The sequence below is a fragment of the Nuphar pumila genome, chromosome 10 (assembly GCF_984573655.1).
Source record: "Nuphar pumila chromosome 10, dmNupPumi1.hap1.1, whole genome shotgun sequence".
In the NCBI taxonomy this organism is placed as follows: domain Eukaryota; kingdom Viridiplantae; phylum Streptophyta; class Magnoliopsida; order Nymphaeales; family Nymphaeaceae; genus Nuphar; species Nuphar pumila.
The window spans coordinates 110690437-110706858 of record NC_143258.1 but is presented as its reverse complement, the minus strand read 5'-3'; the positions used below and the strand labels follow the sequence as shown (position 1 = coordinate 110706858).

The 16422-nt window shown below is 38.6% G+C and overlaps 1 protein-coding gene across 2 annotated transcripts; it reads left to right on the top strand.

Annotated features, from left to right (window-relative positions):
• Positions 1 to 240: 240 nt before the first annotated feature.
• Positions 241 to 7316, top strand: LOC149827899 (eukaryotic initiation factor 4A-10-like). 2 transcript variants are annotated; one of them, XM_090019718.1, is made up of 5 exons: positions 241 to 543; positions 5437 to 5534; positions 5633 to 5739; positions 5831 to 6261; positions 6425 to 7316. In XM_090019718.1, the coding sequence occupies exons 2-5, from the start codon at positions 5467 to 5469 to the stop codon at positions 7058 to 7060; spliced, it is 1242 nt and encodes a 413-aa protein (XP_089875844.1). In that variant the 5' UTR covers positions 241 to 543; positions 5437 to 5466; the 3' UTR covers positions 7061 to 7316. The 2 variants fall into 2 exon arrangements, with proteins under 2 accessions (XP_089875844.1, XP_089875845.1); XM_090019719.1 differs by having other exon boundaries at positions 306 to 543; positions 5465 to 5534.
• The last annotated feature ends 9106 nt before the right edge of the window (positions 7317 to 16422 follow it).

Below are 16422 nucleotides of genomic sequence, written 5' to 3'. Positions count from 1 at the left end.
CATTTGTGAACTGTTTTTTTTTCAATACGATTCAAAATCAGCCGATTCGATATGATACTAGCAACATTAGGCAAACTTGACCAATGACAGCCCCCCTCGTGCAAGGATTCCTACGACTACGACTACGAGGAGAAGAACCTTTCTAAGTAATGCGAAAAAGGAGGGCACGTTTTTTGACTTTGGTATATATCCCGGGGACTTGTTGGAGAAAGCCTTATTAAAAACGGAACACACACAAAATTAGGGCAGTGGGGGGTTGGGCCATGCAATAGATAAAAGGGGAGGGTGAGTCGCCCAAACACTTCGCCTCTCTGCTTTATTTGGGCTTTATCCTTTCCCCCAAATCCCTTTCGCCTTACTCGCTGCTGCTTCTTCTTCCTTTCTTCTTGCCATCATCATAATCTCCTACCTTCCTGCAGAGACTGTGGGAAGGAAAGGAGACAGAGAAAGAGAGAAGTCAGATCTGCGTCCCGTACGCTTCGATTTTGCACGGTCGCCTCGCCGATCGTCGCTGTTGCCTTTGTTCCTCACACTCTCTTACTGGTATTGCCTTCGATTGATCCTTAGGGTTGGGGTTTCTGATCTTTGTTGTTGTTGTTGCTGCTGCTTGTATGGACGATTCTCATAGGATGTCAATATCTTATATTTTTCTTTTCTGAAAAAGGAATCTTCTCTCACACACACTCTCTCTCTCTCTCTATGCAGTTTTTTGGATGCGATCTGATAGTTTATATCTGTGTTTTTTTTTATATGAATTAGCCATGAAAGATCTCTAAATTAGTAGTAGTTCAAATTTTTCCCTCTTTGAAGCACTCTTTTGCTATGTAACTTCTTCTTTTTTGCTTTGGATGGTTTGATTGGCATCTGGGATTTGGTATTGGATGCCGCAATGATGTTGATTTGGTTCAAAAATTTCTGATCTTTCATTTGGGGGGGAGAAGACTCCGTCCTGCTACAAGGAGGACGTTGCGCACATCGCATGCTAAATACGTGTTAGAATCCGTTTACCTGTTTAAGATGAGCTGTAAATTGTGTTGCATCCCAAAACCTGCTTGATTTTCGTTATTTTCGTTTTTTGTGTAAGATTTTTTTATACGTGTAATCCTTGAATCTCTCCTACGTGTTTATTCACAATCATAATGGTTGTTCAGCAAGTTTCAACTCCTAAAATTAAAAATATGATTCGATATTAAGGTATGAGATTATAAGATATCAGCCGCAATGGAGTAATGAACTTCTTCTGAGCTTTGGTGATTTTACTCTGTTATCATATAGGGCATATAAATTGAGTTTTGGAGTAAAGGATTCCGTTCTTTATGAGAAAGAAGCTCCTAGCAGTTTATCTGTGTCACACAGTGAAAGCTGTAAATATTTTTGCATCTTCAATGTTTTGTAGTTTGTATCCAATGTTGTTCTTATCGAGCCAACTAGGTTCTTAAGTCATGCTCTTTAAATTCTACTGCCATTATGTGTTCCTTTATCGCTTTGTGATCATGCTGCCATCTATTAAGTTTTGGATCGTTTTTCTTCTATCCTTTCCCTGCAAGAATGTGTTATCATGACCAAGATGGGAAAGCTCATTCAATTATTTTTTATAAAATGTAGTTTATCTAATTTTATATGTGAATTTTATTTTTGAATGTTAGTATAGCTTGCAAATTTGAACATTTTGTCTCCTAACAAATTGTAAGATGGAAGCTGAACTTTACAAAGTTTCCAATCCCTCTAGCACACCATAGAATGCTGAATAGCTGATACAACCTTTTTTTTTCCTGATTGCTTACTGTTAAGAACAGTTTATAATGACAAGGGGTTCTGGAGAAATGATGGTCATAGACAATTTTATTTCATAAAGTCTTTAATAATGCTTTTCAGTATATTACAACCTTCTTTCAAAATGTATTAAACTACAAAGCTACAAAACTGTTATATGTTACAATATGTTTGGATTATTTTAAGGATGAACTAGAATAGCCTTGGTTGTCACAACAATTGCAAGACATCACATGGTATTTTGCAAGTTGTTGGGGGCAAAGTGAACACAATGCACATACATGCAAGTGGACTTCCTTATATACTGACTAGATACACATGCCATGGTGGTAGCTTCAAATAATTAGAATCAGCAATTGGAGTTAGTAATTTAGGAAAAAAATGTATACATCACATATTTTTTTGTCAAAAGTGTTTTTTGGGTGAGATATCATCTACTGTATGCATTTTTGATAAAACATCCTTTTTGGTGCAAACTAATTGGAAGGACCACAATGTCATGATAGTGGCATAAAACCCTTTCAGTCTATGTCACAGGGATTCGGCTAACCAGGTGCCGCACCCGCGTCGACGCTACGCGACGCGAGTGCGGCACCTGGTGCCGTCAACCCGACCCTATGTAAAAAAAAAATGAAAGGGGAGGAGGAGGAGGAGGAGGAGGAGGAGGAGGAGGAGGAGGAGGAGGAGGAGGAGGACTCTGATTTTTTTTTGCCGCACCCCCGCATCCATGTTTTTTAAAGTGTCGCACCCATGCGACATAGCTTTCAGTTTTTAAGAGCTGATGAAATATATTTACATCAAGACCTCGTACGTTTTCTGCTGTATGAACATGTTTTGAATCATCCTTGTTGATCCTAGCTTATGAGGGGCCAATATGTTATTTCAAGAATCTGTAGGGAGAAAATTAAACTTCTTAATCTTTACTAGAAGCTTCTATGTTAAAAATTGTGTCATTCATGTTGATGATGCATTTCTGTTAATAAAAACCAAGTAGTTGCAGATAGGAAGGGACGATAACCTTTTTGGGTATGACAAGGTGATTCAGGTAAACTAATTTGGTTGTTAAAAGATGTTTAGAGCATTGTATCTATGGAATCATGATCAGCAACTTGTTGCGTTAATTAAGAAGCTTACTAAACAGCAAGATGGAAACCAGGGATTCAAATTTCAATGATGTCATGATTGCATTCTATGTGCTGATTTCTGTGTATGCAAAGTTTTTTAGTTTTTATTTTCTGGGATGGGAGGAGATGGGGCAAGGTGTGTTATTATTACGCAGCATTTTTTTTTGCATCATTCAGTCTACACACACACACACACGGTATCAACCAGTGCTTAAGGATTCAAGCCACACCAACTTAGACTTGGTTTAGCTTGAGCAAGGTCAATGTCACATGGATATGGCTGTGCATATGAAGATACAACCATTTTTTTTGAAGTTTCCAATATAACTAATATATGAGGGGATAAGGTACAAAAGTGGAAATGGATTATCTGTGTGATGTAGGCATCAGGTCGTGATTGAGGTCAAAGTTGTAAGTATCATAGCGTATCATACGATACATATCGTATCTATGGGGTTGGGTGTGTATCTTACAATACACCCTTGTATCTTACAATATGCCCCTGTATCTTACGATACACTCCGATACAGGGCGTATCTTAAGATACATTATAAATGCAGTTTAAATGCATTTATTTCAATTTTTTTTTGAAAACATATAAGGCCCCTTAGGGATAGTTCATATTCATCCCTAAAGAGCTTAAGAGTGATTTGGAGAGTTTTTTTGCCAAAAAAAAAGAGATGATGTTGATGATACTCAATGATTGACATTATCTAATCCATTTATGTTTGAAATTTAAATTAAAAAATAGTTATGTAAAGCTTTTAAGCATTAAAAAATGCTGATTTTTTTTGTTTATGTAAACACACATTATTATGAATCTTTGTGACTTATTAGCTTAGATTCATTATTTAATATGCATATTATTTCATAGTTTGCATTTTTCTTCTGAGATATACATGCCCTTTATAGCATATTATCTTTGATTATTTGATGTTCAATGTCTTATTCATGTCTTTCATAGCACATAATTGTTTTGATATGTAATATTATAGTTTTATCTTATGCAATTCATCATTGTTTGATGATGTCTTATGCATCTCATGAAGACATAATTGCTTCATATGTGATTTTATGGTTGTATTTTGTGCAATACATCATTGTTTGATGTGTTATGATTTTTTTAGAATTTTTTCTGTTTTTTCTAATTTTGTTTTAAATTTTTTTATAAAAAATTACGATTTTTTTATGATGCGTTATACACATATCATTTTTTGGGCTTGACTGATATGGGTAACAACCAAGGTTAACTGGTGAATCAGATGGATACGCTTGGCAGGTCCATCAATGTGTGTCATTCTTTCAAGTTTGCTTATATCCATCTGATTCTTGAGTCAACTTCAACTGTGATCGGTGCTCAAGTTCAAACATGTTGGGATGCCCTGACTGGTGTATGAGGAAAAAAAAACCTTGGTCGGGCCCATCAAACCTAATATGAAGGTTTTGGAGACCAACTCAATAGCTGAATGATTTAAAGATTTGTTTGCTTGTTCTAGTCATGCCTATATCCTTCCTGTTCAGTGCAGCATTGTCCAAGTCTGCTTAAAATCTTACTCAACTAGCCTTATATTGACCTAGTTTTTATGCATGATCTGTCCGATATGGTTTGCCTTGGTCAATTTTGTTTAAAGAGAAAATTTTAATTTACCTGCTGAGTCTTTCACATTTCAGCTGACTTTTGTGTCAGACTGAATCAAAGATAAAAATCAATTCCTGTCCAAAATTCTAGGAGGGCTCTCTTAAGGATAACCATGTTTGTTGAACGTGGATATTGACTTGACTTGGGAAGCCTTCTTCAGCGTGACTCCTAGGATTATGGTCTCTTAAAAATTAACTAGTATGATAAAGTCATCAAGGGGCTTGTTCGATCTAAATGACTAGGGTAACAATTAGTCTTTCTCTATGCAGTCAAAAGCGCCAGTTGGCACACCCTAAAAGGCCTAGTCGGTGCCTAGGCAGGACTAGTTGGCTTGTTGGGAGCAAAAAATGAAAAAATAAATAAAGAAAAAAGTAGAATAAATTAATAAAACCCTAAAGTGCATGCATATACACAAATCATAAATCACATCAGAGGAAAATAGAAACAAAAGAAAAGAACAAAAAATGAAGAGAAAAAAAAAGGAAAAGAAATATGGCCCTACCACTTAGGTGCCTAGGCCAGTAGGTCTAAGTGGTAGGACCACTAGGTCGACTAGACGCCCACTCAGCACTTATGACTACATATGTTTTCCCCCTTTATTGCAGAAATCTTCCCAGTTCAGATTGAACTCTTAGGCTGATTTTATTCTGTTTTCTAGTTTCTGCAGATTCGTTCTTTGATGTCCAGTTATTTGCTTGACTTTTCTCTCTACTTGGTAATTTTTTCTTATGTCTATTTAACCATTTATGTGGTGCTTCTGTTCAGTGCTATACCATTGTGGTTTTACATGAGAATTGATGGTTCCTGATAGTTATATACTAGAAATTTATTTATTTAGCTTTGTGAGATACTGGAGCTTGCATGCTAAGATCCTGCTTTCATTTGAAATACCTTTTTCAGTTGGTTTTTGGTTCGTTGTTCTGTTCAGTCATGGCGGGTTTGGCTCCAGAGGGATCGCAGTTTGATGCTCGGCAGTATGATGCAAGGATGAGTGAACTGTGAGTTCCCCATTATTTTCATATTCTTTGTTATGGTACATATTTTTCTCAATCAGATACTTTCAGATCCTGTTTTCTTATTCATTTCTTTCTTTCAGGCTTGCAGGTGATGGAGATGAATTTTTTGCATCCTATGATGAGGTTCATGATTCCTTTGATTCCATGGGTCTGCAGGAGAACCTTCTAAGGGGCATTTATGCATATGGTACATCTAGTTTTTTTAGTGTTTCTAACACACCTATCTGTTTTAGTAAATCAAACCTCTGGACACTGAATTGCCTGCCAATTCTTACTAGGTTTCGAAAAGCCCTCTGCAATTCAGCAGAGAGGTATCGTTCCTTTCTGCAAGGGCCTAGATGTTATTCAACAAGCTCAATCTGGTACAGGAAAGACTGCGACATTCTGTTCTGGAATCTTACAGCAGTTGGACTACAACCTAGTTGAGTGTCAGGCCTTAGTTCTTGCTCCTACTCGTGAGTTGGCACAACAGATTGAAAAGGTTATGCGAGCCCTTGGTGATTACTTGGGTGTCAAGGTCCATGCATGTGTTGGTGGTACAAGTGTACGTGAGGATCAGCGTATCCTTTCCAGTGGGGTTCATGTTGTTGTAGGGACTCCTGGCCGTGTTTATGACATGCTGCGACGACAGTCTCTTCGACCTGACAACATTAGAATGTTTGTACTTGATGAGGCTGATGAAATGCTTTCCCGTGGCTTCAAGGACCAGGTGAGCATTTAATATATATCTCAAAAACCTATCACTGTTCTGGAAAATCCCTCATTATTTGTATGGAACTGCCATTCCTTTGCCTGTTGTTTTCTTTGTTTCATGGTATGAGAAATAGATTGTAGTGGATAACTGTTTTGGTGCTTGGCGTTTTCTTTTTCAGATATACGATATATTTCAACTGCTTCCTTCAAAGGTTCAGGTTGGTGTCTTCTCAGCCACTATGCCACCTGAAGCATTAGAAATCACCAGAAAGTTTATGAACAAGCCAGTGAGGATATTGGTGAAGAGAGATGAGCTGACCCTGGAGGGAATCAAGCAATTTTATGTGAATGTTGATAAGGAGGAATGGAAACTTGATACTCTTTGTGATTTGTACGAGACACTGGCTATCACGCAAAGTGTCATTTTTGTGAACACCAGGCGCAAAGTCGACTGGCTTACCGACAAGATGAGGAGCCGAGATCATACTGTTTCCGCAACTCATGGAGACATGGATCAGAATACCCGGGACATCATTATGAGGGAATTCCGTTCTGGGTCTTCTCGTGTCCTGATTACCACAGATCTCCTGGCTCGAGGTATTGACGTCCAGCAGGTTTCTCTGGTGATCAACTATGATCTCCCTACCCAGCCAGAGAACTATCTCCACCGAATTGGTCGAAGTGGTAGATTTGGAAGGAAGGGTGTTGCCATAAACTTTATCACTCATGATGATGACAGGATGCTCGCAGACATACAGAGGTTCTACAATGTCATCATCGAGGAGCTGCCCGCCAATGTTGCTGATCTTATTTGATTCAGTGAAGATGATCTGGATGGGAGTCGTTAGCTTGTTACTCTTGGCTCTTGATTATAGGCTTTTATGTCTGTTTTTGCAACCTTTTTAAGTATTGGGTATTGAGTAGTCATGAACTGGCACATATGTGTGTTTTTTATAGTCATTACTGTTATTGTTATATGCTGGATCCTTCATGTTTCCTGTTCCTTTCTGGTTTTTTTTTTTTTTTGAAGGGATACTGATGCAATTGAATGCAAGGTTTTGTTTATTGCAATTCAGATTTTGTAATTGTTCCGGATGCGTCTTCGATAGACTGCTCTATGATTAACCTTGCTTCATTCATCCTAGAATTTGGTCTGTGGTGTGAGAATGCCGACCAAGTATTTTGATGTTTGTAGGGGTGATCTCACATGTCAATATACATGGAGAAATCATAAAAAGTTGACACATTGTACTCTGTTGATCTTTTGAGGCTCTTAAAACACCTGCACATGTTAGAATGTCACACGGATCGGTTCATGGTGATTTTCAATATCTATCTACCTCACTGAGTGCATCAAATTATATATTTTTAATTTATTTTTTATTGCCTAGATTTTGCCAAAAAAAAGCTAGGTTTTCAAAAAATTTCCCAACCGACTTGTAAAATTGGTTTTAAACAATATGTCAGCCAAATAACAACATATTCTGTTCTTGCTGATCAATATTTAACAATGTGTAGAAAATGCTCAACCTGACTTGTGGAATCGTGAGACTCTGGATGATCGACGTTCATTATCCGCCAGTTTCAGACTAGTTTGAATTGCCCATACGGTCGACGTGTGACCGTCTCAAGTGGATGGCATATGAGGCTGAAACTAGGGCTGGTAAACTAACCGAACAGGTTGGGCTCAGCTTGTTTACTAGTGGATTGAGCTCGTGTTTGTTTTTAGCCCAGTCGAGCTTGAGTTCGGCTCATCCCTGAATGAGACGAGCATGAGCTGGCTCAAAAACCGACTTGTTTAAGCTAAACGAGCTGCTTGTGGCTTGACTCACTAGCTATTCAAACCAATCACTGAGTCGCAAGCTGCTCGGTTCGTTTATCAGCCCTAGTTGAAACCCATGGGTGTATGTCCACATTAAGCTGGGTGCACTCTCTTGTATTTAAGGGGATTTGGGGTTTAAGCTGATGAAATCGGTGAGCAGGGCGGTTTTTCCAGTCATCTGAAAAACAGGACAAGTTGGAATTTCTTATAAACAGTAAGGTCCGATTGAGGCGTATCTGAGCAAGTAAAATTTAAATTTATCGAGAAGTTGAAGTTGGCGTAAAGCTTTACGTATAAAGAAGGTTAACACTTAAACTTTATTTTTTTTTAATTTATTAATGCTAATTACTAGGAGATCCAATTATGGAGATTGGAGAAAGGGATCACTTCTCTCATGAATCGGATCAACACTTCCACGCGTTTGAATTTTGAGAACCAAAATCAAAGTCAAGTGCCTTAAAAAATGGATCCTAAATCTAAGGTCCCACCACAGTGCATTAGCTGCTCCTACCAGACAAGCGGATCACCTGTTGGCCGCTTACCAATGGGATCAAGTGAAAAAGAACAAGCGCCTTGCCTTTTATGGTATTTGGATCCAAATACATTTAAAAAACAGGTTTGGTAAACCCATATTTACCAAAACCTGCCTTTATCAAGCTCATGCTTTGAGCTGAAATTGAGGTTTAACCCAAACCTGGGTTTATCAAACCCATATTATAAAATCTTTTCCAACTCTTTTTCTTTAAAATCTTAATATTCCACAGTGAAGAAGATTTTACAGGCATAGACAATGAGGTGTAAACGTATATCTTGTTATAATAACGGCAAAACGGAAGACGGTTTTGCCATTTTGAATCACAAAATATAAAACATGGTATAAGAGTTCTTTTTTTTTTTTTAATTTATAACCCTAAGAAACCGCACCCAGCACCAAGACCGGTCATCATGCCGGCAGCGTAAAACTCCGAGTCTAGGATCCCTGCCCCCAAGGCCTATGCTATGCGTTGACTTGTGCAGAGGGGCGACACCCATGAGATTCCATCGAACCTTGATTGCCCATCTAACAGCCAAGGCCCCATCCCACTGTGCCCCCCCCCCCCCCTTTGGGGATATAGTCTGAGTTATTAAGAAAAAAGCTATTGATTGCCCACAAGGGCTCCGTTCATCCGGTAGGGGTGAGTTACGAATGTCACGAAGTTGATGGAATGTCATAAATTCAAAACCCACCAGCACCGTCCCTTGTCACAAGGTTGAAGCTGGGTGTACTCCCTGGTTGATATAGGGGGACCTCATGGGTTTTACCAACCTGAGGCCAACTAGTATGCGGTTGGTGATGGGATTTTTTTCCTTTGGATTATCCAAAAAAAAGAAAAGAAAGAAAAGCTATTGATTTGGGGTTATCTCATTCTACACAATGCTTCCTATCCCACAGCATTGTCAACCAGTCCAAAAACAAATTTCGTTCATGTTAGTTTCACCATGAAAAATGTGGTGTTACTTCCTTCATATAGTCTAAAAGTGCCCCTTCCTGGCCCCTTGCAACTCATATTGAAATGTTCCACTCATCCCCTATGTCATCCCTAATAAGAATATCTTCTTATTGATGCAAATTGTTTTGATCAAATTGGACTTCATATGTGTGATGTATGTTCATTTACATCACCCAAATCTAACTTGTGTGCAGGAATTTTTGGTGATTCAGAAATCAACGGTTCATAGAACACAAAATTTTGTAATTTAAAATTCATATCATATTTTTTCATAAAAAAAATATGATCCAAAAGTCAATTCTTATTAAATTGACTATGTTAAATCCATTTATAAGGTTAGATTTGATAAAAAAAACTTTTTTTTTTTATTTATAAACTGAAAGAAACCACACCTGACACAAAGACCTGGTTGTGCTGGCTCACCCTGCCATACCTACTGTCGTAAAACTCTGAAGTTAGGACCCCTACACCAGGGAGTACACTCAGCTTCAACCAAAGCAACTTGTTGATTTGATCAAAACAAGATGAGGGATGACATAGGGGGTGAGTGGAGTAGGACTCGATCAAAAGCAGATCAAGGTAGGGTCGAGGCTAACACAATCGATGCTGGAGAGGCTGATAACCAAATTTACAGATATAATCCTGGTCCTTATTATCCGATGGTATCACTCAGCTGGCACCCACTTGAGGGCTTAAGGCAACTCGGCTGTTGAGAGAGAGAGAGAGAGACTTCAACTCTGAACGTTCTGTCTGGGAGATAGAGAGCTACGAGATGGATATCAGTGTGACAAATATAGTGAGATTTATGAAAATTTCGTGATAATATCACGAGAAATTGCCTGAAAGTTTAAAACGGCAATTTCGCATGAGATTTTCAAAATATCACGAGATTTATGAAAAAACATAAATACCATGATTTAAATGCGATATTTACGTTTTAAACAACTATTTATCATGAAAAAAATCCTATATTTTTATTTTAAACAATTTTTATTAATATTTTCTTATAAAAATGAATTTTTATATTTTTTAATTAATTTTTTATTGTCAAGATTTTGCCAAAAAAAATGCAAGATTTATGAAATTTTTTCAATTTCTCACAAGTTTTTAAAAAAATGAGAAATTACCGATAAAAACTTTTGTCACTATGGTCTGATGACCTAATCGAAACCCGTTTCTTTCTTTTCTTGGATAAATTTCAACAGGGGAAAAATGTTGCAGTTATGACCCATCGTTTCACTTTGTTGAAAACGATAATACTTTGCTTCGTTTGTTATATTAATAAGGAATTAACTTTAATTAGTGAAACTAACAATTTATATAACAAAAAATAATTCAACATTGTACCTTTGGGTACAAACATGCTTCATGGGTTGATATAAACATTTACTATTGCACCATGTTTAAATTTTGAATAGAATGACCTATTTTTGGGTAAAATCATTGTTTCATAAAATCACACACAATCATAATACCTAATCTTAACACGGTCCAAAGAATCCTTAATCAATATAACTTAGGTCACTTAAGTGATTACTGAGTCAGTTAATTGAAACCTTTTACCGCAAACATATTCATATCATGGAGCATGCCCATGCACACATGATAATGCATGTATATTCATGACAAAATATATATTATATCATCAAAAAATATAAATTCATACTTCAATTTATATGCACAAATAAATTTTGATGAAAACACATCACAAATGTCATGAATTTAGTCACAATTCATACTTAAAATATCATGCATAACTTAAATAACATAAAATGCACGTATTAGACATGCATAAGTCATGCTTCCTTAATAATAAATACATATAAAGCATGAAAAAATGATAAAGACATGCTCTAATAGTTAAAACCTGGGGTCTTCATGCTAGAACCAATCTAAAAATGCTTTGAACCGGTCTGAAACGATCCTGAACCCATCAACTAAAGGCCTGAACCAGTTCTAAAATAGTCAAATCGGTCTAAAACATATATAAAAGCCTATAAACCCTTAAAATTGAATGGGAAAATCCACGTTCCTTCATAGATTTATGAGAACAGGGTTTCTATATTTAGGAACCAATCAAAATAGCTCTGAATTGGTCCTAGAATGACTGTATTGATTACAAAATTGATTCATATCCTTTATAGGTTTAAATAATACATGGACCTTATATCGGACCTGATCCATTCCAGTACCGATTCATATCTCATTTCAATGGATCTCAGGTAAGATCTTTCAGTTTGGATCCAGACCCATTTATGATTGGGTTCTAATTGGATCTCATAATCCAGACCTGATCCAAATCCAGTCCAAAGAGGATCCAAGTTAGATCCAGATACATAACCCATTCAAAAACCGAAACTGACATTTTCGCTGGCATAGGTGACCTCACCCAGTGACAACCTTCCACTGCTAACGACGCTGATGAAGGTAAGGAGAAATACATTTTTTTTGTTATGCATTCACCGCTGGCTGTCGTCGCCATCGATGGTGACGACGATGGCGACCAGTCACCGCCTACCAATGGTGTCTGCCAACAGTTGCAGTGCCTGGAAGCCTACAGAAAACAAACAACAAACAACAAACAACAAACAACAAACAACAAACAACAAACAACAAACAACAAACAACAAAAAAAAATCCCTTTCTGTTAGGCATCCACCGATTGTCGTTGCCATCGGTGGTCGGCCATAGCAGCCGACGATGACTGCCCCTAACGAGAGTGACCATCCTCTATCGGCCAACGCCGTCCACTAGTGATACCAATGACAAAGAAAAAAATGGCAAAAACATTTTTTTTGTTTGGAGAGGGTTAATTCCCTGTTCCCTGGGTCCACCTATTGTCGTCGCGACAGGCTGCCTACGGTGAAAGGTTTCGCATGTAGTCGGCAATAGGGTCCCAACACCGCCGATAACTGATTGGCACCGACGACTTCTATCAGCGATGGCCAGCCACTGCAGCCTCTTTTGCAGCTGCCTCTAGCTGCGAGTCCCGATGCAGCCAATGTCGACAATGGTCGACTTCATGGAGGAGGGGTAAAAAATGGGGTTTCACCCTTGTCCCTGCTAACCCTCTTGATGGAATTCGACCATATTGTCGTCGGCGACAACGACCAACCATTGTCGACAGAAAACAACTAGCAACATGCTTGGTGTAGCTTGAGCAAGGGGCTTCATAGCAATGAAGCACATGACAAGGCATAAAAAAATGGTGCAAAACAGGATTTCGGCATCACGACGATCATCGCCGCCTTCGCAAGAGGGCAACAACAACTGCTGACCCGCAGGCAGTGGTGCGCTGGTCAACTCCTCCGCCATCACCATTCGACTTTCCAAAACCGAACAAGAGTTCGAAGAAATAGAAGTTCACTAATATAAATTTTGTTGAGTGTTGCATGAATGTCGACACACCCACACACACAACGAATGCAACGTGTGGGCCCATAACCCAATGATGGAGTTCTTAAAATATTACTAAAATGTACAAAAGCAAGAATATATACCAGTAGACGCCAGAATGAAATGAGCTTGGGTGAAGGTGCATGACGTTCTCCTCAGCCTATCGATGCCTACGATGAGTCCATGCCATCAAGTCAATGGTGAGCAGGATCCTTAACCCGAATGAGAGAAAGAGGATACCTTGGTTGCACTCATCAAACAATCATGCCTTAATTTTATAGTGGAAGGAGAGTGAGGGGTTACATACATGGCATTCATGTATGTAAACCTTTCACGTGCCATATGTGAAATCTTTACATTCAAGTAACCCACTCTCGACTAACTCCCCACTAATGCCTTCATTAGTGCCTAGTGTCAAACCGGGTCACTCAAAGTTTAACTGTAACCCCCCTCCGACGAAATCATCGAAGGGGATAAAGATAAAAGAAAAAAAACTATGGTTTCCCCCCAAAAGGGGAAACCACGTTACTAGAGGGGGGTGAGGATAAACCTCACCCCCCACAATCCGTGGGAGGGTGAGGGTTATCCTCACCTTGCATGAGGGCTTTTAGCCCTCACGCAGCCCCCCTCCATCGCACCTCAACGCACGACAGAGGGAGAGACAGAGAGAGCGGCAGAGAGAGTGAGAAAAGAGAGCTTACCAGCGACGGTGGCGGCAAGGTGAGCATCCTCCTCCTCTTCTCCTTCTTCACCTTCTTCTTTATTCTTTTCTTTTTCGGTGAATGAGGGCCAACAACCATGGCTGCCAATGATTTACAAAGGAAAAAAACAGAAGAGAGAGAGAGAGGCCGGCCGACGTCGGTGGCCAATCGACGTCGGTGGCCGATCAACGTTGGTGGCCGATCGACGTTGGTGGTCGGCCCCTCTGCCACAGGGAGGAAGGAGAGAGAGGGCCGACAACAGTCGACCCTCTGCAAATGTTAAAAAACAGACGGGGCTCTTCCCCTTCTGCTTTTGGGTTTTATCAGGAAATCGGGTCGGTCCGGGTGTGACCTGAACCGAACCTACCGGTCTCGGTCGCACCCAAACCGAACTAGATGGTTCTTTAAAAAAATAAAAAATTGGTCAAACCGATTAAGGTTGAGATAGTTCAGACCAAACCGGTTCGGTCTGACAAAGTCTTTAGATCTATTTTGATTAAATCTGGACTAGACCAAATCTGGATCCAGTCCGATCCAGTCAGTCTTGATAGATCCAAATTGAACCGGGCCTAAAGAGATCTGAGTCTGGATCCAGAGCGACTGCTTTGGATCCAGAATAGAACTGGATATGGTTCAGATCAGTTTTAGATCTAGATCAACATTGGATCTGATTGAATCAATCTTGGATCCATATCAGAACTGGGTCTAGATCCAATTAGACTGTTCTGGATATAGTTAGATAGTGTTGGATCATAAATAGATCTGGATCGGGTGGTGAGTTAGTATCGAATTGTACAGACATCCGAAATGACCAAAATATCATTTGGGTATCCAAGATCCATTATGGTAAATGAACATAACTTTGCGCTCCAAACTCAAAATTGAGTGAGGTTTGGTGCGTTGAACTCGTATCGTAAAGGGGAATCTACTAGTTTATTAGTTTTGGATAAATTAGTGACACAAAAATTAGGGTTTCATGAGTCAATTCAGGCAGAATATTTTGATAATTTTGTAAGAGGTTTTGTACATTAATGCGAACATATTTATGTAATGACCATATCATACTTTTAGAGCATCTTGAGACTTGATTGTGACCAGAGCACAATGTTCGCACTTGACTTAAGGGATATTATAAGTAATTTTAGATGTAAATAAATATTTTTACGTTGTATGTTATTATAATGTTATAAATGAATATGATTAATATGATAATTTTTGAGTAAGACCATGACATGCATAAAATTTTCATGCTTGACTTTATGAGTTGATTTCGTATATATGTTAGTTGTGGCATGCTATGAATGTTAGAAAGAGATTGTATTTGTGATAACATGTCTGTGTGATTATTAATAACATGTATTGTGATGAGATTATGTTTAGATTGGAATCCCATTTATTCTATTCAGAGTATGTGAATGAATATATTAAGATTAGCATGCATAACACCTTAAATATCAAAAGTAGCAACCTATGACAAGGGCTAACTGGTTCGCGGTCAAAGTGAAACCACCATGAAGTGTGGGACACCGGTGATTTAATGATGTAGAAACATTATATCGTTGTGTGCTTAGTGAAAGATAGTGAGAGTTCTAAGGTTATCATGAGATTAAAGAGTGAGATTCATCGTGATTAGTTTACGACATCACTTGTGAGAGAATGAGTGAATTACGAGTTTGAGAATGTGGTTCAATATGTTAAACTTAGTTATGACTTAGGGTTATACTCACACAGGGTTTGAGACTCTCGAGTACCATGAATGGTTGATAACTATCATGGTTAGGATGTAGCATGAACCATACCGAGATTGAGAGCCTGACCTCTCGGCTAGCTATCAGTAGGGTCTCCATGGTGGTTTCACTGCAGTGCCTGGTGGTCCGGAGAATACTTGGAGTGTATGTTTCATTGTTTGGCCAACATGTAGAATTATGGTGTTCTACGCGGGTTGCTACACTTATAGATGACTATGACCAGTATAGCTGACGTAGGGATAGTTTATTGTGAGAGAGTATTTGAGAAAGATAATGAGGGTAATTAAAATATATAAACTTGTGTGATATGTTGAAAACCAAACTAAGACTAGGAGCTTAGAGCCCACTACAGTTGTAAGTTTAAGTGTTTATTTGCTTATAATTTTTTCTTACTGGGTTGTAGACTCACCCCCCTTGTTTAATTACAACTGTAGGTTCCAGGCACACTAGCACATGCAAGACTTGATCAACTTCTTCTTTAGTAGAGTATTTGGTAGTTTTTACTTTTATGTTATTAACAATAATGTATTTGTTATTTCTTTTGTTATGAATGATGAACATTGTGAAAGAAAGTGAGTTATTGAATGATAAAGACTTTTTTTTTAGCCATGTTTCTAACTCTGTACTCTTTCCCTCCGAGAAGTAATACCAACCAAACTCGGATTCCCGAAGTCCCAAGTCGGGGTGTTACATGATCCCGATCCAAAATTTCAACAACAACCAAATATCCCAATGTACCCTTCATGCATTCCCCGTAATACTCTAAACTGAGTAGACTGCTCATATCAGATATTTTTTTTCTAAAGGCAAGCTGGGGTTAGGCAGACCCCACTAGTTATTAATCAAAGTATCACGGGGTTTGAACCTGCAATGTCCCACCACAAGGAGACATGCATAGAAAGCTCCTACCAACCATGGCGGAACCCTCTTCTAAAAATCATCCCTGCTATTTCCTTCTCTGCTCTAAAATGGTCTCTATGAATTCCTTGGATTAGACTCATACCGTCTTCTTCTTCTTCT

What these genes read in the sequence shown, in the direction of transcription:
- LOC149827899 (XM_090019718.1), top strand. Translation starts at nt 5,467, where the DNA reads ATGGCGGGTTTGGCTCCAGAGGGATCGCAGTTTGATGCTCGGCAGTAT. An exon ending in GATGCAAGGATGAGTGAACT is followed by an intron (nt 5,535 to 5,632) that starts GTGAGTTCCCCA and finishes TCTTTCTTTCAG; the next exon opens with GCTTGCAGGTGATGGAGATG. An exon ending in AAGGGGCATTTATGCATATG is followed by an intron (nt 5,740 to 5,830) that starts GTACATCTAGTT and finishes AATTCTTACTAG; the next exon opens with GTTTCGAAAAGCCCTCTGCA.